Consider the following 20,220-nt stretch of genomic DNA (forward strand, 5'->3'; position numbering starts at 1 on the left):
TTTACCAAGTCAAAGGTTTTCAGATGACAGGCACTTCCCAAAGCACAAGCATAAAAATCGCAAGAAGCTACAAGGTGGGAGGCCCAGAAGTTTTCAAATGCAGAGCTCTGTATCAATGAGTTACGTGCAGACTGCTGTGCAGAAGACATGGTAAGTGGAATATTAGAATGTGACTGAAGCTGATCTATGCATCTCGGACATTGCCTACTTAATGCATGGAATAGGAACCTTCTCCTCCTTTACTGCTCCCAAGGCCAAGTCCACACTCCTCAACATGGCGCGCAGCAAGGCCTCTCTGCTCGGGCTCAGGGGCATCTCTGGCTAACTACCCCATCTATTCGTCCCCACACTTGTCAGTCCTGCAAAAAACAGGCAGCCAGCCCATCGAGCTGAGGCTCCATGGCACTTGTGGCCGTCTCTGTGGGGCCACTCATCACTCAGGTCGTCAGTATTTGCGTCCCCAGTGACCCTAGTCAGCAAAGAGCTCCTCAGCGGCAGGGACAGCTCGTGTTCGCGCCCACAGCGCCGAGAACAGGGGAGGGCCTCGGGAGATGTGCTGGTCAAATGAAAGAACGAAACAACACGAAACAAGAAATCAGTGTCGGGCAGGATAAAGAATCTTCTATTGTCAAGACTAGTCTGGTAATATTTTAAAGATATTCTGCTCATGGGGCATGGCCAATATCGCTGCATAGTGATAAACGACCGATGTTATTCGATTAACTTCCAAAAAAAAAATGGGCAGAGCAAAATACAGCATTTATTTTATTGGGTTTATATAGAAGCTATTTCTACCTATTTATCACTTTAAACAGCACAGGACTCTGTTTCTGAAGAGAAATACACTCAAGGAGAAGCTTTAGGCATATCTTGGATTTTTAGCCAAAAAGTAAAGTGGCAGCTTCATAATTTACTCCATACTAAAAGAAGTTACTGAAGGAGGCAAATTAAGATTACTGCAAAGAAAGAAGATGATGCCATTCTCCAGACACTGTTGATTCTCCTGTATCGACGGCACGGTCAGAATAAAAGAAGAAGTCACCCGAGCGGGATGTATTTATTACGTGTGTCTGGTGCTTTGGTGGTTAAAGAGCAGAAGCCCAGGGCATGGTGAGTGGCATGATCGAGAAGAAGGGACCAGACCAGCCTCAGAGTTAAGCTGCAACAGAAGTTCCTACGACTAGATGTTCGGAAACATTCTCTTCAAGACCTTGTCTGAAACAGACATACTTTTAAAGCTGGAAGGGGCCTTCAGCATGTTTTGCGAGCGGGGGCCCAGGAGACGCTGTGACCACCGCAGACTCAAAGCCAGTCAAGTGTGGACAGTCACTGGCACAGCATCTCAGGCCGCCAAGGCCAAATGAAGTGCGGCTCGCCTTCACCACCCAGCGCAACCTGACCTTCTAACACCAGCGCCCACAGCCTCGTCGACGTCCACAAGCTGGAGACTCGCATTTCTCCTTCTGTCATCTTCACCTGTCGACTGTGACGACTTCCCATCTCTAATCTCATCATCGTGTGACCAGTCTGAGGAGACCCCACTGCCCAGACCCACCGAGAATCCTCAAAGACCAGAATCATGCCTGTGTTAAAGGAGTACAGGTCGGTATTTACCTATTTCCTCTACTGAGGAAAGATTCTCACCCACCTGGGCTGGAGCAGGGTTTGACACTGTGAATTCAAGGTAACCACTGCTATTTTGTGTTTAATCTCAGAGTTCGTCTTCAGTTTACACTCATGGGAGGGCAAGAGGGGCTCTGTTTCCTTACAAGAGGACGAGAGTCTGCACACTGAGGAGGAGAATGGGATGGATGTGGACTCTGAGGCACAAAGCCTGGGTTCATTTCCCATGGCAAGTGTGCCCTGCCTGTCACTTAACCTCTCTGTTCCTCAGTCTCTTCATCTGTAATTGGGGATGGTAAGAATCCCTACCTCACAGAAGGGTTTAGGAGATTAAATGAATTATAACATGTCAAGTACCAGGGAACAAGAATTTAAATAGTTCAGAAACTTCTGCTCAGGGACAATGGTTGTCAATTAAGGGACAGGGGGGGGGGGGGGGTGGGAAGATGTGTCAGAGCTCTTTCAGAACTTGATGAAAGCCACAGAAATTTCTCCCTAGGGAAAGAATGTGGAAATACAAAACAATTCTACAAAACCAGGGATGGGTCAACTTCCCCACCCAAGATCACAGCAGAAAAGCCCCTGTTTTCTGTAGACGAGCAGGAAATGAAACGCCACCGCGGCGCCTGGCTGGCCCGGTCTGTAGAGCATGTGACTCTTGCTGTCAGGCTTGTGAGTTCAAGCCCCGTGCTCGGCGTGGAGGTTACTTAAAAGAATAAAATCTTGAGGAAAAGAAAAGATGCCATTACCTTGAACTGCTTGTTCTCCTCCCGGAGCCTCTGCACCTCCCCCTGCAGCCTCTTACACTCCTCCATCACCTTCTTCACTTCGGTGTCATCCAAAGAAGAGCTCAGAGCTTTAGACACCGTTGGTGTTTCTGTCTTTGATGCAGTTGTGGGTATAATTTTATTTATTTCTACATCATGCTGTTCAGAAATAAATGAAAGCCCAAGTGTCACCAACTATGTAATAAAGGACTTTTTTATGCAAAGTAAAGTAGTTCTCAGCAAACACCACACGTGGTAGCGTTTCATCCACACTGTAACATGCCACATTTGTTTTAAAAATGGATCACTTTATCTCGTATCTTAATAATCTAAAGCAACTGGGCCCCAGAAATTATGGATAAGGGCAAATAATGAAGCTCGGCTGAGACTAATACTGCAAAGGAAGAGAAAAAGGGCTGTGCGTACTGCACTATCGAGTTCCTGCCTTGCCAAAATCAGCATATCGTAATCGTGCAAGCTCAGGAGTTATTGGCCACAAATCACTGTCACCAGGAAGACCTCGACACCCCCAGGACGGGCCCGGACGGGGAGGCGGGAAGCCAGGGAGGACATTCCACAGAGGGCGATTAATTTCACCAAGTCAGAACTTGAGGCCGGGCTGAAGGTGAAACCAGCTCCGTGTCTGCAATACCTCAACTGCGGGGGCCGCACACCCCCACTTCGCTTCTGAGACAGTTATGACCGTCTCTGGAGAGTGAGCGCGGAGGAGCCGGTACCCGGGAGGGCATGCGGTGGTCAGGTGTGCTGGGGATCACTGGCCTGGGGGTCCCACACAGCTCACAGACAACGACCGGCTCTCCCTATCGCACTCTTGGGCTTGACCCTTCCTCTTCCAGGTGAGAAGGGAGCCCCGCAAAGGGCGAGGCCCCCATCTACAGAGCTGGTACCGCACAGAGCCAGGAACAGAGCACAGGTCTCATAGGTTCCCCAAATGACCTTCCCGGGACAAAATGTGCAATGGGAAGAGACAAAATCGGCAACAAAAAACCCCCATTACCCATTCAAAGAGGCGGGATCAGGACGGCGGTCAGTCGCCGAGCAGGAAGGAAACACTGAGCAGCAGAGGCACACGCCAGCAGCCTTCCTGCAGACCGCTACGGACGATGCTCACAGAACGCGAGCGTTTCCATTTCCCAACTCCGGCGACTAACGGCCGGGGTAGTGGGACTTTCTGCAGGGTGGCTTTTTAAAACAATTTAAGCTCTTCTGACTAGGCTGAAGGAAGGTCCAAATCAGCATTTCAGATACAATCTGCTCTCGCAACAGGTCATGAGCAAGGGCCATGAGAGGTCTGCCCCGTGGCTTCACAGAGAAAAGCGAGCGGACAGCTCGGGGGCAGCTGGTTCTTGCCTTCAGCCCCTCCGGCAGCACGGGGATGGGGGGCCTCCCAGCGGGAGGCGGTTCTGCCCCCACCAGCGCACCCCGGGCAACGTCTGGGGACAGTTTTGGTTGTCACGCAAGATGGGTGATGACCGGTTATCCATCCAGTGAGGAGAGGCCAGGGTTGCTGCTCAACATCCCACATGGCCCGAGACGGCCCCAGTGTTAACAGTGCTGAGGTTGAGAAACCCTAATCTAAAAGCAGGTTTAATGAAAGAGGCAGGAGGGTTAAGGGGGTGGCGTTAGGGGAAAGAGCAGACAGGAGACCTAGGACAGCAGTCTGTGAAACCAGAGAACCCGAGAGCTTACCACCTGTCCGTCAAGCCCCGTGATAAACGGCAAAATCACTCCCTGCTGTGGACTTACCCACTCTTTACAGCAACCTATAACTTTGCCAAGTCAGAGAAGCTCTTCAGGATTTATGACATTTCACCAGCCAACAGGTTGCACTTCCCAAGAAAATAAATCGTTTCAATTAGTTGTCTTTCCACCAGTCTCTCAGAGGCTGATTTCATGAAGGCCCCTTATTTGTTGACTTCAGCTTATTTTTTTCATCAGACATCAGAAGTAGGAAAATAATTTGCCAACTTAAATCCTGGTTTTGCAGGAGATGGTATGCAAATGAGTATCAGCTTGTAACATCCCATTATTGTTACCGATAAACATACTTACTGGTTTATCATTTTCTGCCGGCAATTCAAACACACATCTAAGTTTTGAATCCATAAGGTCTTCCGGTTTTGCCTCCTTCCACTAAAACAATTTAAATTTAATAATCAGGATATTATAAAGCTGCTGGAAGAATAATTTTCTTCCTATAACTGACAATTTCAAAAAAATAATTCTTAATGAGAAAGCCCGGGTGTATATCAAATAAAGAACTTACGTCTGAGATTTCAATATTTTTAACAGGACAAGATTAAATACAGTAGCTTTCCTGAATATTTATTACACTTCACGAACCCCAGCTCTGCTGCCTGATTCCTCCAAGCCAACCAGTGCTGCTCTTGTTGCTAGTCTGTGGGAAGCACATGGAACAGAGACAACCACCGCTGAAGGAAGAGGAATTTTCTAAATTATGTCTGAGCGGTCAGAGGTAACTCTGGCTCTCCTTAGGAAAATAAAACTTACTCTGCGGGGTGCACCCCTCTTAGAGTAAGCGTATACCACGGGGGAGTGGTTTGAGAACTTCACTGCCAACTACTAACAGGGCACATCCCGGAGCACGCCGCTGTCTGGGCTGACCCCCACTCCCTCCAGCCTGCTAGTGGGGACACCCTCCTGGCTAAATCCAGGCTCCGGGAGCACGTACTCCTGGCTTAATCCTCCTCCTCTGGGCAGCGGAGGGCAGGAATCCCAGGGTACGCCAACAACTGCAGACCAGCATAGCAGGAAGGTTACAATGCGGAAAACAAGAACCACCTCTTCCCGCCCTTGCCCAGGACCATGCAGGAGGCAGCCAGCGCAACGCGGGTACCAAGAGCCGAAACCAGGAGACCGTCTGCGCGGCGAACAACGGGACTGCCAAACAAGCCCCGGCAGACCCCTTCCGTGGCTAGCGTGCCGCTCAAATGACACTGAACAGTACACGGAGAAAATGCTCAGAATCCTAAGGAAGGAAGCCGCAGACAATATCTTAGTCTGTTCTGTGGACACACACACGAGCATCTGTGTGCCTGTGTGCGTGTGTCCAAAGAACATTAAGCAAGGCTCATCACCAGACCAAAACCACCAGGTGCGACTGCTAGTGAGCGGGACATTCCCGTGCTCTCCAAGTACCCAATCACTCCGGAGCACCACAGGTGACCTATTAACCACAAGGGGCAGTTGCGCCTTGACACCAGAAAGTTGGCAGTCACCATCTTAACCAAGTAATCCAACTTAGCATCGTCAACAGAGGGACAACCCGGTACTAAATGCCTTCTGATGCGATGCACACAATGACATTACTTACGGAATGTTCTTGCCAAAAACATTTAACCTGAATTTAATCATGAGGAAATAACCAGACAATCCCAGAACTGGCCTGGACTCAAAATATTCAAAGTCATGAAAAACACAAGGGGTAAGGGTATTACACTCCAATAGAGTAACAACTAATGGTCATTTTGAAGCAACTGGAAAATGCTGCATACAGGTTTCCCTGTTAGATCGTGTGACTGGATGAATGTCAACTTTCCCAGCTATGAGGACAGTGCTGGGACTATGTAAGACACTGTCCTTGTTCTGAAGGGTGTAGGGAGTAAGTGTCATGAAGTCTGTGTCTTAAGAGTTAAGTGCTTCGGCAAAAAAAAAGAAAGTTTATGACGGAAATGAAGCAAATGTGGCAAAGTGTTCAATGGTGAATCTAGGTAAAGGTTATAGGAATTGTCACTGCATAATTTTTTCTGCTTTCTGTATATCAAAATACCAAAAAACAGTTTAAAATAAAGAAATAGCATGAGGCTCTAACGACAATGGTTAGGTCTAGTATAAACAAATTATAGGTCACTTTTAGTTTTATTTTTGCTTATTTGTATATCTCCAAAATCTCCTCCAATGTACATTTATATAAAAAATTTTAACTGTTACACAAATTATCATAAAAGGAGTGAAATTCATCTTTATTGTATACAGAGGCCTGGACCACAGCAGCACTCAGATCCACTGCACTCTGGACACCGTGCCAGGTGCTCGACACACAGAGCACACTAATTCCCACAACAATGTTAAAAACCAGGTTTTTAACCCCCTTTTACAGGTGACCCAACCCTACAGAGAGTTAATGAAAACTGCCCAAGGCCACAACATTAGTACAAGGCAGAGCTCAGCCCCATGCCCAAGACGCCAAGCCCATGCTCTTGTCACTAAGCCATGCAGCAAAAGCCAAGCAGAACACAATCTGGATATTCCAAATTTTGTATTTGCCATACATTTCCTTGCTCACACAAATTAACATGAAGTGACACTCATGTTCTGGGAAACAAAAGAGAAAGCAGTAAACGCCTCAATGATCACTCTTATGAAAGGGGAAGGTCACCTACTGTCACTCGTCTCTCTCAATCTCCAAGTATCCAGCTCGCCCTCATCTCCTGCCCCAAACTTGAACGTCCACAAAGATGGTCATTTATGCTTTTCTAAGACTAACGGAAAAGGCTGAGGTGACACTGGGATATGAAGGGAAGCGGTGCATAAAAAGCCCCTCGCATAGAACTTTTGAAAGAGAAAAACCATAGAGCCTTGTGAGCTGCGGCTGACTCCCATGTGCAGGTGCTCCCCGGGGGACCGGTCCCCTAGCGTGGGCCGGCAAGCTGCAAAGTGATGTGGGTGTCGAGGGAGCCCCGCCTTCTTTTTCCCATCTGTAAGCTTGAGGACTGGCCACTCTGTCCTAGCTGGGACTGTGCACAGTAAGGTTTATCTGTACACTGTGATTCCTGCAGACACCAGAATGCCAGCTGATTTATTCAAACATTAAAAAAAAAAAAAGCTCACTTTAAGGAGAATTTCCATTATAATCTTTTCCCAGAAAAAACAATAATATAGTATCATTTATTTTATAAAAACAAAGTTATCTTATTTTTACCAAAATTAGAGACAGAGTTAAACATGTATTTAAGCAGGGGAGAGAAAAAAAGAGGGAAACTAGGGAGGGGGAAAAAAATCCTGCTTACCAGAACCCAGTGAAAAGCAAACGCTCAAGCGCTGCAGGACACTGAGCATCCCGCGCGCTCACACCCCTCTGGGCTCTTAGGGATGGGGGCAGGTACAGGGAGACATGGTGAAAGACATTCCCTAGACCAAGAAACACCCTTTTCTATGGGAGATGGAAGCGGGGTATAAAGGAAAGGAAGGAATCCTCAAACTATTCAAGACACAACCCATCAGAACAAGCAGCTGCTGAAGCAAACTGAGAGGGAAACGTCAGAAAAGAGCAGTGTTCTGGAAAGTTACACATAATGTTAAAATCAAAGTTTGAGAAAAACCATAAAGGTAGTCAAAGTACAAACCTCCTTGAAAACACCATTCCCCTTTTAAAGCAATTGTGACACATCTTGAAATGCATGCACCCAAAATTCTGTACCTAATCATTTTAATTACTAAAGAAAAGTAAGAAGCATTCAGTACTTACTACTGCTTCCATATCAGAAGTGTCAGTCGGAGCAAACATAGACTGAACCATAAACTTGTGTTTACTTTTCTCATTGGGGTCATAATCGAAAGGCTGCAACATCACTGAGAAAGAAAATATTGCATTAGGTGGGTCAGAGTTTGGTCGCCAGCAGCCATTTATGCTCAAACGTGTGCGTCGGTTGTGCAGCACTTTACTAGGATTCTCACCGGAGCCTGACAACAGCCCAGGTGAGGCCAGCAGGGCAAGGTGCCCGGCATCTTCTCTGCTTTTCAGGTCTCAAACCTGAGATCCTGGGAAGTCGGGGGACTTGCCGCAAGTCAAACAGCAGGTAGCGGCAGAGCTGGGACCTGGGTGTGGAAGTCGGGTCTTCTGACTCCTAGCCCCTGGGTCTTTCACGACGGCCCACCTGACACAGAGGTCGGCCACAGGCCCTACAGACCAGGTAAACCAGGTGTAAACATCACATGCCTTTTTGCTCAAGATAACAGAGCGAAATGCTCTCTTCAGAAGTGAACTAGAATAATCCTAGACGTGACGGTATCATTTTAGTTTTCTTTGTCCATTTCCCATATCAAAGTATTCAAGTACTGCGTCAAATACAATTTTGCCCATGCGTTGTTGGGAAATTTTCACAACCAGCACACTCACAGCATAGGAAAACCACCACCAGCGTACACCTCACCTGTCCTCCCCACGAACCTAGAGGAACGGCACAGAAAAGCCCCCGCAGACAAGTCACGCCCACTGCACTGAGGCACCTCCCGCTCCTGCTGGCTTCCTTAAAAACCAACACCCTTGTTAAGGGGCGGCTGCTTTAAGATACGCGATCTGCTGCAAGGCGCAGGCTAAACCACACATCTGGTTAAGCTCCCTGACACACACCTTCTTCTCACACAGGAAAAGCCTCCTATCGCCCCGATCATGAAAAGCGCTAACATGGATTCAGCAACCCCCATGAGCCAGAAACCTGGCTACGGACGGCAGGTCTATTAGGACCACATCTAAACGTGAAGAGGTAGGTACTGCTGTGGAGGTTATTTTAATGCCTGTTTGTTTTTAGGCGAGTAAACCGGAGCACGGGACGGTTAATGAAGTTGCCCCAGGTCACACCACGAAGAGGGGCTGCTCACCTGCAGGTGGCCCGCCATGAGGGACTTGCCTGTGCTCTACCAGTCCGAGTGCTGTCCTTCTCCAGCACCTTCCGTGCAAGGCACCCAACCAGGGTTCTCTGGCCTCTGAGCCCCATCTGACGGCTTCCCCTAAAGCTTCACCATCAACTACCCCCTGCGGGAGATAAAGGGCACGTGTCCTAAACCTCAGTTTGTCCTGAACACCAGTTCACAAACGAAGAACCTGAGGCTAAACGAAGCGACATGACTTGCTCAAGCAGCAAAACTTCAAGAAAGAGCCAAGGGCAGCCCAGCACCCTTCCGCCACACACTGGTCACTCCAACAGGAGACAGAGGCACATTCTGTAAATTCACATTCCCCATCACATCTTATAAAAGTAAACATGACACGGCACAGAAATGCGAGTGTCCCCTCGACCCTGGGGACAGAGAAAGTCTACCGCAATCCCACACCACACCGGATTTTGGTGTTTCGGTATACGCAGTCACCCGGGCAGTTCTGCCGCCCACACCATCCGTCTGATGAGCTCTCAGCTACAGGGCACTCTACTGGGAGACTCCTTCAGGAAAAAATCAGTATATATACAAACTTTCTTCAATTCTGGCTTTATATGGGGCACCTGGGTAGGTCAGTCAGTTGCGCATCCAACTCCTGATTCAGCTCAGATCATGATCTCAGGGTCCATCAGATCAAGCCCTGCGTCGGGCTCCACACTCACAGGGAAGTCGGCTTCTCCCTCCCTCTGTCCCTCCTCCCATCAGGCGTGAGCTCTCTAAAATAAATAAATCTTTAAAAGAAAAAATTCAAGGCTTATACACACAAGACATCAAGTCTAGATAGCAACAGAGATATTCTGAGTACCGCAAATCCAAAGTGAAACCATCAACAGAGAGAACAAAAGGTCATTTAAAACCCAAGATCACTCCACCTGGAATTTCACTCTTTCGGGTACAGAGACACAGTTCCCTCACAAAAAAGCAGTTCTTGCTGGAGGCTTTGGACCAGGAACACAACTATTGCCCTTTCTGGCACCACCAAGTTAGCAAGACCTCTCCTGTGGATGGACCTGGGGCATTGTTACACACGTGGGCTCAACACTTGACCCTGGGAACAAATGAGTGGACGAGCAGGTCAGCCCCACAGACTCTTCTTCTGAAAGCTAAACTGCCATCGTGCTTTGTCCACCTCCAGGAACAATGCAATAGGGAAAATACACCAGATAAACTAGAGGGCCGGGGCCTTCACACGTGCTGTGATCTTCCTTGGACAGGGGCTGATAACCTTTTTTGAAGTTGGGTCACGGTGTTCAAACTACTGTCTGATTAATGTTCCTTTTTTAAAAATTTTTATTTATTTGAGAAAGTGAGAGAGCAAGCGTGAGTGGGTGGCAGGGAGGGGAGTAAGAAGGAGAAGCGCAGACTCCTACCAAGCAGGGAGACAGACACAGGGCCCAATCCCAGGACCCCAGGATCAGACCTGAGCCGAAGGCAGTCCCCAACCAACCAAGCCATCCTGGATTAATGTTAGTTTTTTAAAAATTAATGTGAATAAGGTTTTGAGAATTTCAGATTTCACTTGGCTGTGATAAAATCCTGCCCTGGTATTTATTTAGTACGGGAAAAAAGAGAACTCTGCCTTAGACAACACTCAGACCCCCAGCAGTGCACAAGCTCTAGGAGCACAACCGCCTCATCCTTGAGTTTATTTTTCCAGGCATGAAAGGCCCCCTAGGGTCTGCCACCATGGAGCGCTCTTAGGCTGAACCAGAATTATCTGTAAAAAGCACCCAGTGCACAGGAGAGGACAGTAATCAGAAGTCGTTGCTAATTTTCAGAGTGGGCTCTGTAACTCAAACTACGTTGGGACACACACAGACAACCGACAGGTCCAGAGAACCAAAGCCCCCTCCACCCGCAAACGGCCTCAGAAAGATCTGCTGTTCCCCCTGCAAATCCCTGCAGTGCACGTGAGAAAAAAGAGCCAAGAGACCTTTCTGTGGATACCAGGCATGCACTAAGGCAAAACTGACCCCTTCCACCTCTCCACCCCACCCAGTCTCCCAATCCGCAGTACCTTCACAGCGCCCCGGGTAGGAAAGGAACAGGACCTGACCAGTGCCGACTACATAAAGGCACCAGAGAAGGCGCGCTTTCACTGCACCTCCCATCTAGTCCTCACAACAATCCACCAAAGCAGCCCAGTCTCCCTCAGACCCCACGGCCAACATATTAGAGGAAGAGCTAGAGCTCCACACTGGCTTTGCTTCCAGAGTCAGATTCCACACCCAGGTTCTCAAAGCACTACCCGCAGACCCCAAGTGTCCCCCCATGAGGTGATCCATAAAGTCAACAGCGTGGACACGAGAACACCACGACATTCTGTCCCTCTGCCGGTGCCGAGCTCTGCGGTGATGGCCGGTGCAGAGCCAAAGTAAAACTCTGTGCCTCAGCACAGGCGAGGAAGGGTCTCCACGTCAGGCATCGCCACACACTTGCAGCTTTTTTAAAAAGACCATTTCCACTTTTAATATCCTGGAGGAAGCAACAAAAAGGATTCATTCTGCCAGACTTCGACCCTTGACAACACATCTTATCACTCTGTATGAGGAAATGCAGACACACGTGAAGCGCTCCGCTGTCTTGGGAAAGGCGGCTCCCCCACGTTTAGACTGTGAGCTGAACTAGAAGGCTTCTCCTGGAACACCAGTTACTAGAAAGAACAATGGACAGACAAACAATGGTTATGCAGAGCTGGGCAGATGGCAGGTATATGCTCAAAAAGGAATGAACTGCGCCTGTATTTCAAGGGAAACAACTTAGAGTAGTTGTTGCCAGTGATAAAATCCAAGCTTTCTACCAAAGGGAGACCCTTGAAAAACATCTATCTGACATCAAGAGCTCAGTTTCCCAAATACTTGAAGACTTTTCTGATGAGATCAGTGATGTTTTGGATATTGTGTCATGAAATCTGTCAACATTTGGCAGATCTACATAACTCCACTAACATACAGTATCGCAAAACCCATTCAGAGTGCAAGGGAGCCCTGTGCATTTTAGTGAAACAAAGTTCAAACAGTTCACCATCATGGTTTCAAGATTCCACATTGTACTCAACTTTAAGAAAAGCGCCACTTGGTAAGTTTTGGTGTGTTATCAAAGTATAATGTCCACAATTATCTGAAAAGGCTACTGAAAACTCTCCCCTTTCCCAACTACATGTGTGAGGCAAAAATGGTTTCCCTTCACATACATTCATCAAAATAACACCTTGTAACAGACTGAATAAATGTAAAAGCAGAACATGAGAATCCAACCTATCTTCTAAGCCAGATGATAAAAGAGAGTTGCAAAACATGTCAAATAATGCCAGTCTTCTCACTGAATTTTTGAAGTTATTTTTTATTAAAAATGTCACTGTTAGCATGTAATTGACTTACTAATGTTACTAAGTGAACTAATACTCTTTAAATTTCCCAGTTTAACTTACAACATGATAAATATTGATATAACCCCCAAATGAAAAGTCTCTTTGGGTCTACAATTTTGAGTATAAAGTGGGTCTTGAGACCCTGTTATTCTAAACAAGTTGCCTCCCATGCCCCGCCAGGAGGAAAATAACCTAGTTAAATAATTCAAGTTAAGGCATCAGTTTTGTGTAGTGCCTCTTGGGAGAAAGCACAGTTTAAAAGAGAAAGCAACCGGGCACCTAGCTTGCTCAGTCGGTGGACAGGGCCTGCAACTCTTGATCTCCGGGTTGTAAGTTCGAGCCCCATGTTGGGTAGGCTTATAAACAGATTACTTAAAAACAAAATCTTTAAATGAATAGATAAATAAATAAAAGAGAAAGCAACTTCATACAAACCAAGCCCTGAGTTTGCACGGATGGCACGCAGCCAGGCCTCGGGTAGAGACAACAGCACACGCGCAGGCATGCACGCGCACCTGCTACAGGAAGGGGTCTGGGAGTCCCTGTGCTCCTCTAACCAACCCCCCGGCGGCCGGCTCCACCTCTGCAGACGGGTGTGGAGATCTGCAGGCGCCGCTGGGTGTCCAAGGCGTCGCCCGCACAACTGCAGGCATGAGAGAGCAGCCGCCTACCTCGCTGCCGCGGTGCAGATCTGATCTGAAAGGACAGCTGCAAGTTTATCACTTCCATGTGGACCTTTGCGTTGGACAAGAACGCGGAAACACGCGGCAGAGGGTACTGGCAGCAATGAGACCACCTTACAAGAACGCTGGACACAGCCAGAGGCAGGGTCTTGTGAAATACAAACAAGCATGAGGCTGGCGAGCCGAACACGTGAAACTGGGAGTGACGGTCGTGGCCTGCTGGTGAACCTCCAGGAAGCTCCCTCGGGGTCTGGGGCGGCCTCGGCCCTTCCCCCACTGCAGCCACTCTCCCCCAACCTGCAGCAAGTGGAAAAGAAGGTGTTTGCCACCCATCAGCTCTCCTCTCCTCGGGGGCTCCCCATCGGCAAGCAAGAGTGAGGAAGTTGTGGCCACCCAGACCCCGAGAGCCTTCATAAACCCTCGCTGTGCCTCAGTATCCACATCCTCCCCAACCCAGGTCGAAAAGTTTGTGTTTCTTAGCTGCTATCATCTCACGTCCAATTCAATTTGCTATACCCGATTGGCTAGAACTTTACGAGGACATGACAGAAAAAATGTTCATCGTCTGTTCTTGCAGCTCCACACATGCAAATTGTGACAGAAATTATGTACTTTCTTCCGTGACAGGCTATAAAAGAGCTTCCCATTAACTTAATTTATTTCACTTGAATATCAGAGACACTGATGATAAAACCCTCTTAAACAAACCATCTATCCTACTTTTAAAACGTATCTGCTGATACTACATTAAAAAGAAGCCGGTTACCAGGAGACCGCTCACCATTCCCCAGCGTTAATGCCTCGTGAGTCAGTGTCTCCCTGTCAGACTGCAAAAGCGGGGTCCTGTTAGGAAAGGGTCTTTGGGGGGTAATAAAACAGTGGTCAATAAGATCAGACTTCTTTCAAAAGAGAGGAAATGCAGAATGTATGTTTCTAAACAGCCCCCCTCAGAGAAATGATGACCTCATTTCTGGGGAGCACAGCGGCTCCCCAGGAGAACCCAGGCAGGCCCCCTCCCTTTCACGTGCAGCAGTGTGAGCGGAGCAAAGGTGTGCAAGTCTAACAAGCAGCATGGCACGTGCTTTATTAATTTTTTTTAGTCTCAGAATCTTACCTTCGGGATGTCCCTTTCCTCGTTTTCCCTGGCCGCAATCACAGCTCAGGCCCCCACTGACGACTCGATTTCCCCAACTAGGAGCTCTTCCTCCTTCCTCCTAGTGACTCTCCCATCAGCTCACCCTGCACAGCTCCAATAGAGACCCTGTCAGTCTACTCTCCCCTGCACACCCTACTCGCCTTCACCACATTCCTGACCAAAAGCCCCCTCAAAAAAAAAATCCTATTTCCCAAGTAAAAGACGATCAGTTCAACTCTTCCCAGTCTCCTCAGCTTTCCTGGTATGGCCCCAGAACAGGTACACGCACGCTGGCCACACGCTCTGGTATTACCAAAGTCTCTTCTTATCAAGTTGGTCTGGTCGTTGGCACATCTCTCCCGGTCTCCCTGCCTACTCACATCTCAATATACCAACCTTCCGAACTTCACCCGCTAACCCCACTTGGTAATGAGGGCATCTCAAAGTTCGGCACGCATCGGAATCCCTTGGAGTTCTTGTTAAAACACAGGCGATGGGATCCCACCTCCAGAGTTTCTGATTCAAACATCTGCGGTGGGGTGGGGCTGAGAACACGTATTTCTAACACAATACTGATGTTGCCGGCCTGGGGACCACTCCCGGAGAAGACACATTCGATATATCACCGAACACTGCGGCCGCCACCAGAATGCTACCTCACACCCTCGTTCTTGTTTGGGCACCTCACTCTACTAGTGGCCACTGCTGACGCTGAGATGCCTAAGCTCCTCTCCGCGTGTCTGCCCTTCTACCCAGCTGACCGAGACTGAGACCGGAACTTCATGTTTTGATAGTTCACATTCTGGGTATTAGTTTTCACTGCTTGACAGCTGGGTACCTTCTTCCCTCCCAACATTCGAAGAACTCTTGAAGCATGCTCCCTCTAAAAAACTCCTTGGGGTAGCACAAAGAGAGGAGGCCTTCTTTCACCCTTAACCATCTGGCTTCCCTTCTGTCCTATCTCCTGGAGCCACCCTCTCCCACCCGTGGGTTCAGACAGTGGTTTCCAATCTTCCCATCACAACTGTCCCCTCTATATAATCTCTATATGTAATAACCAAAAGGCTATTCTCTACAAACTGCATTCATGGCCGAGTAATGTAGCTCCTGCTCTAGTTTCTTAAGGTGACCAGAAACAAGCCAGAACTCGATCAGCTTAAAAGCAATGTCATTACCACACTGAGGTGAAGTAATTCTAGCGGAAAGCAAAGCAGCTCAGCACGGTGGGCTGTGTACCCTCATCACGAGTAAACTCAGTACTTCTTTTAGGATTCTCAAAATGCTGAAAATACAACTGCTTCCTGGGACTCTGCCTACAGATGCCTACGGATGAAACTACGAGTCTAGCAGGCAAATGACTGTATCTACTTATAAGGAAGTCAACACCGAATTATCTCTGTGTTCTCTATAGGATTTCCCAATCCAGTACAGCCCATTTTAGATGGCAAACTCCTCCTCGTCCGGCTGACTTACTCGTGCAGAGACCAGTGCAAACGGACCTCGGTGTCACTGGAAGATGAGATGTGCCAGATGCAAAGCACTGACCAAAGAACAGGCTTCACTCACTCTTTTTTATAAATGTATTTAAAACACATCTTTTTAAAAATTCCAACACACTTTGCTGTTTCCTATAATACTTTATAATGTAAATGGAACGACACGATATAGCCTTTTTCTGATTAACTCTTGGGATTATGAACACACATTACATTCTCTCTCTTTTTTTATTTAATTTACTTATTTATTTATTTGACAGTGAGAGAGAGAGAGAGAGAGAGATCTCAAGTAGGCAGAGAGATAGGAAGAGAGGCAGGAAGAGAAGGAGGGGGGAGCAGGCTCCCCGCTGAGCAGAGAGCCTGATGCGGGGCTCGATCCCAGGACCCTGAGATCATGACCTGAGCCGAAGGCAGAGGGCTAACCCACTGAGCCATCCAGGTGGCCCCCACATTACATTCTCTCTTAGAAAGACCTACAAGCCATGGCTCTTGGGACTGACGAACCGGAATACCGAGAACAGGCTGCCCTGAGGCTTACATAATTCCAGGTCCCTCTGTTACTTCTGAACATTCTCCCTATTCGCCCTTCGTGATGTTCCTGTCCAGTCCCTTACTGCGGCTATCTCCCAAAGCCCTTTCACTTCATCCTGACCTGTGATGGACAGAACACCAGGACAAGGCTAACAGTGAGGCTAAAGTAAGAGAAGCGGTGCCTGGCTGACTCAGTCGGGGGAACATGTGACTCTTGATCTCAGAGTTGTAAGTTCAAGCCCCACACTAGGTGTAAAGATTACTAAAAAAAATAAAATCTTTAAAAAAATAGGGCCCCTGGGTGGTTCAGACAGTTAAGCATCTGCCTTCGGCTCAGGTCATGATCCCTGAATCCTGGGATCGAGTCCCACACTGGGCTCCCTACTCAGCGGGGAACCTGCTTCTCCTTCTGCCCCTCCCCCAAGTGTGCTCATGTGCTCTTTCTCAAAAATAAATAAACTCTTTAAAAAAAAATTTTAAAAATTTCAAAAATAAAGCAAGAATAAACAAGAGAGTCAAGATGAGGAGCTCAAGTGTTTAAATATGCAAGAAACTGGGGCCCCTGGGTGGCTCAGTCAGTTAAGTCTCTGCCTATAGCTCAGGTCATTATCTCAGGGTCCTGGATCGAGCCCCATGTCAGGTTCTCTGCTCAGCTGGGAGTCTGCTTCTCCCTCTCACTCTCCCTCTGTGTCTTCTCTCTCTCTCTCTCTCTCTCTCCCTCTCTCAAACAATATAAATAAATATGCAAGAAGCTATAATGAGAGAAAAGAACATAACTCTTGGCTGCTCCAAACTTGAGCTTAATTTCTGCAGAAAGCTGAAGTTACCATTCACTAAGTGAGATGTTCAGGGTACCTGATAAGTCCTCTTGATCATGATCTTTGAAAATATAAAGAATAGGGTGCCTGGGTGGCTTAGTTGGTTAAGCATCTGCTTTTGGCTTGGGTCACGATCCCAGGACTGGAGCCCCAGGAGGGGCTTCCTGCTCAGTGGGGGAGTCTGCTTCTCCCTCTCCCTCTACTACTCCCCATGCTTCTGCTCTCTTATTTACTGAGAGTGAGAAGCTGACTCCCCACTGGGCAGGAAGCCAGACTTGGACTCGGGGCTCTATCCCAGGATCCTGGGATCATGACCTGAGCAGAAGGCAGCCACTCAACCAATTACCAACTGAGCCACCCCAGTGCCCCAAATAAATAAAATCTTTAAAAAAAAAAAAAAAAAAAAGAAAGAAAGAAAATGTAAAGAATAAATAAATAGCGTCATACTCCTAAAAAGTGAAACACGGGAGTCGTAAGAAACTTGAGTATCACAGTAAACTTTTAAAAAATCTTTGAAAAGCATAATTAGCCTGAATTTTAATTAATTTCCTTTTGTAAAAAAAAAAGAATTTCTCATTTATGTGGTAATAAAGACTAAAGACGTCTCTTAGGTATGAATGTAAGTTGTTCTTATCTGAGAAGACTAAACTTGGTTCATGAAAACCATTTATAAAAAGGTTTCCCTTATCAGAGACTTCCAAAGCACACGATCAAACAAAGAACAATGTTGCTGTTAAAATGCCCAAACCCCCCAAATTGAGCTCCTGCTATCAGCACTTGACAGGCGAATGCTGGCTTCTTTCTCTACGGGCAGTGCACTTACACGCTGGTGCTAATCACCTAAAAGCTCAGCCCAAGGTTGACTGATCCAGGGCAGGCAAGCAGCTCCATTAAACTAAGTCAGCAAAATCTTAAAAGGATTAATTATCAATTGCAATACTACCCAATTACATTAATTGACCAATGTTTCCATCCAAGAAGAGCTGCTGATATGCATTCTCTGTCCTCAGGATTTTACTGGAAGAACTTTATGCTTTAACATGTGATTGAAAGGAGTGCTGGAAAGGGTTGTGCGTCAGAAGCGAACACTGCTCCTTAATTCTCCGAATTTTAATTTAAAATACTGATTCAGACATTAGCAGATTGGTGTTTGTTTGTCTTTCATCCATTTTCAATTCCCAGGGTTCACTTAGTAAAGTGTATCTGTACCTAAATATTGGTATCTTTAATGACTCTTTCCAATGCCCCCCCACACAGATATTTTGCATTTCTAATTTGCCTGGTACAAAGGCAACCAATGTGCATAATTGAACTGCAAATGGAAGCATGCTTGCTACTTTAGTGAAATTAGAATTCAGTGAGGGTTATAAAAATATTAAACTTAATATCATATTACAGGAAGCATAAGTATTTTTGATGGGCCCATAATTTTACCACTTCACCTGCTGTATCTGCTGGCAAACATGGTTTGGAATATTAATGGAAAACTCCCTCATTATTAAACTGCAGTATTACAAAAAAAAACCTACAACCACTAACAGCTTACCACAAAGACATTTTCAGAAATTACCTACCTTAAAAATATTTTCCCACCAGACAGTTCAGAAAACAGATTTAATTTTGTAAAGGTAGAACAAATGGGGAGCCCCCCCCCAACTGCTTCAAACAATTCATTAATTCAAAAAGTTCTATTTTCCTTGCATTTAAAATCTCAGGGGGGAAAAAATCCAATCTCCTCTTCTCCAATCTCCATTTAAGTGTAGCTATTTTGCTGAGGTCCAGATTTGAATAATTCAAAACCATCTCTAGTAGATGGGGTGTATCAAGGAGCAAAGGCCAAAACCATGGCATTCTGGGCCAATTAATGCAAAGAAAAAGCACTCTGCACCCCCTCAACTACTACAATGCCTCATCCAATAGGTACAGACCACAGAGAGAGCCACTCAAAGAATGAGAAGAGACGAGCTAGATGGGCACCGACATGAAGTACAAAGAAAAGGACTCCCATCCTAGACCCAGGTGACTGAGCCCCAAACCATCCCTTGGGGAATCCACACATTTTCACCTACAGACACAAAAAGTTTAGGTTATGCCTGTTTCCAACCATTACTTTACCACCTAAGTTTTTAAAACAGAGCTGTTATTTTTTAAGGACTCAATAAGTAATTTGCCACCTTCTGGAGAAAATAACACGATAGGCCAGTGTCTGGACTTCTGACGCACAACGTAAGCTCCCTTGAAAGCTAAGAAGAGTCTCACAGGGTGTGTCAGGAAGGCATCTGACAGCTACGAAGCCTCCCCGAGTCCGCACCTGTACAACCCTGATTTGTGTGCCTTCAAAACCTCAGTCCCCCTGGCCAGCTCTGTGGGCGGATCTCCTCCTCCTCCTTCTCTTTCCTTCCCTCCCTGCCCCCCTCTCTCAAAGGATGATTTATAACCTTCCCTAATAGCTAGCACATCCCAAGGGTTTTCAGAAATGGGAGAGAAATAATGTACTAGGCATGTCCTTTGCGAGTATGCCGTGACATTCTGTGTGGTAGACAGGGCAATGCTGGTAGTATTTTAAGTTGATTTGATGGCCACCTTTTTGTAAATTACATTTGAAAATTCACTAGTGGCTTTTCACTAGAAAAGAAATGCATATCCTAGAAAGAAAAAGATGTATATTCTTAAAATTAAAAAAAGTCAATTAATAATATGTATGGAATTAATTTATTTCTAAAAAGGCAATTCAAATCTGTACAATCCACACTGAACAAAAGCTAGCCAGTTTTTGTCAAAGCTAGTGGGAAAATAACACAATCCCATCCTATGCCATGCGTTCAGTTACCACGGCACTGGATTATACTCCATGAGGCAGATACTACACCTTCCATTTGGCAGATGAGAAAACTAGAACCTAGAGACATTACTGGATTGGCCAAGGATCACCCAGCCGGTTAAACAGCACAACTGAGCTTCCCGTTCCGGCCCCCAGACCTCACATCTAGTGATCTCTGAGGAGAGCGGGTGACCCCAGACCTCACATCTAGTGACCTCTGAGGAGAGCGGGTGACCCCAGACCTCACATCTAGTGACCTCTGAGGAGAGCGGGTGAC

The 20,220-nt window shown here is 46.9% G+C and overlaps 1 protein-coding gene across 1 annotated transcript in view; it reads right to left on the bottom strand.

Annotated features, from left to right (window-relative positions):
• The window catches only part of LOC111141408 (VAMP associated protein B and C), a 52,836-nt gene that overhangs the window by 786 nt on the left and 31,830 nt on the right, over positions 1–20,220 (bottom strand). The window contains exons 3-5 of the mRNA XM_022493932.1: positions 7,900–8,003; positions 4,464–4,544; positions 2,373–2,549 (exon numbers count right to left, since the gene is read on the bottom strand). Of these exons, the coding sequence (XP_022349640.1) occupies positions 2,373–2,549; positions 4,464–4,544; positions 7,900–8,003 (362 nt within the window). The remainder of the gene's footprint in view (positions 1–2,372; positions 2,550–4,463; positions 4,545–7,899; positions 8,004–20,220) is intronic.

The sequence above is a fragment of the Enhydra lutris genome, unplaced genomic scaffold (genome assembly GCF_002288905.1).
Source record: "Enhydra lutris kenyoni isolate GAN:26980312 unplaced genomic scaffold, ASM228890v2 scaffoldscaffold6, whole genome shotgun sequence".
Classification (NCBI taxonomy): Eukaryota; Metazoa; Chordata; class Mammalia; order Carnivora; family Mustelidae; genus Enhydra; species Enhydra lutris.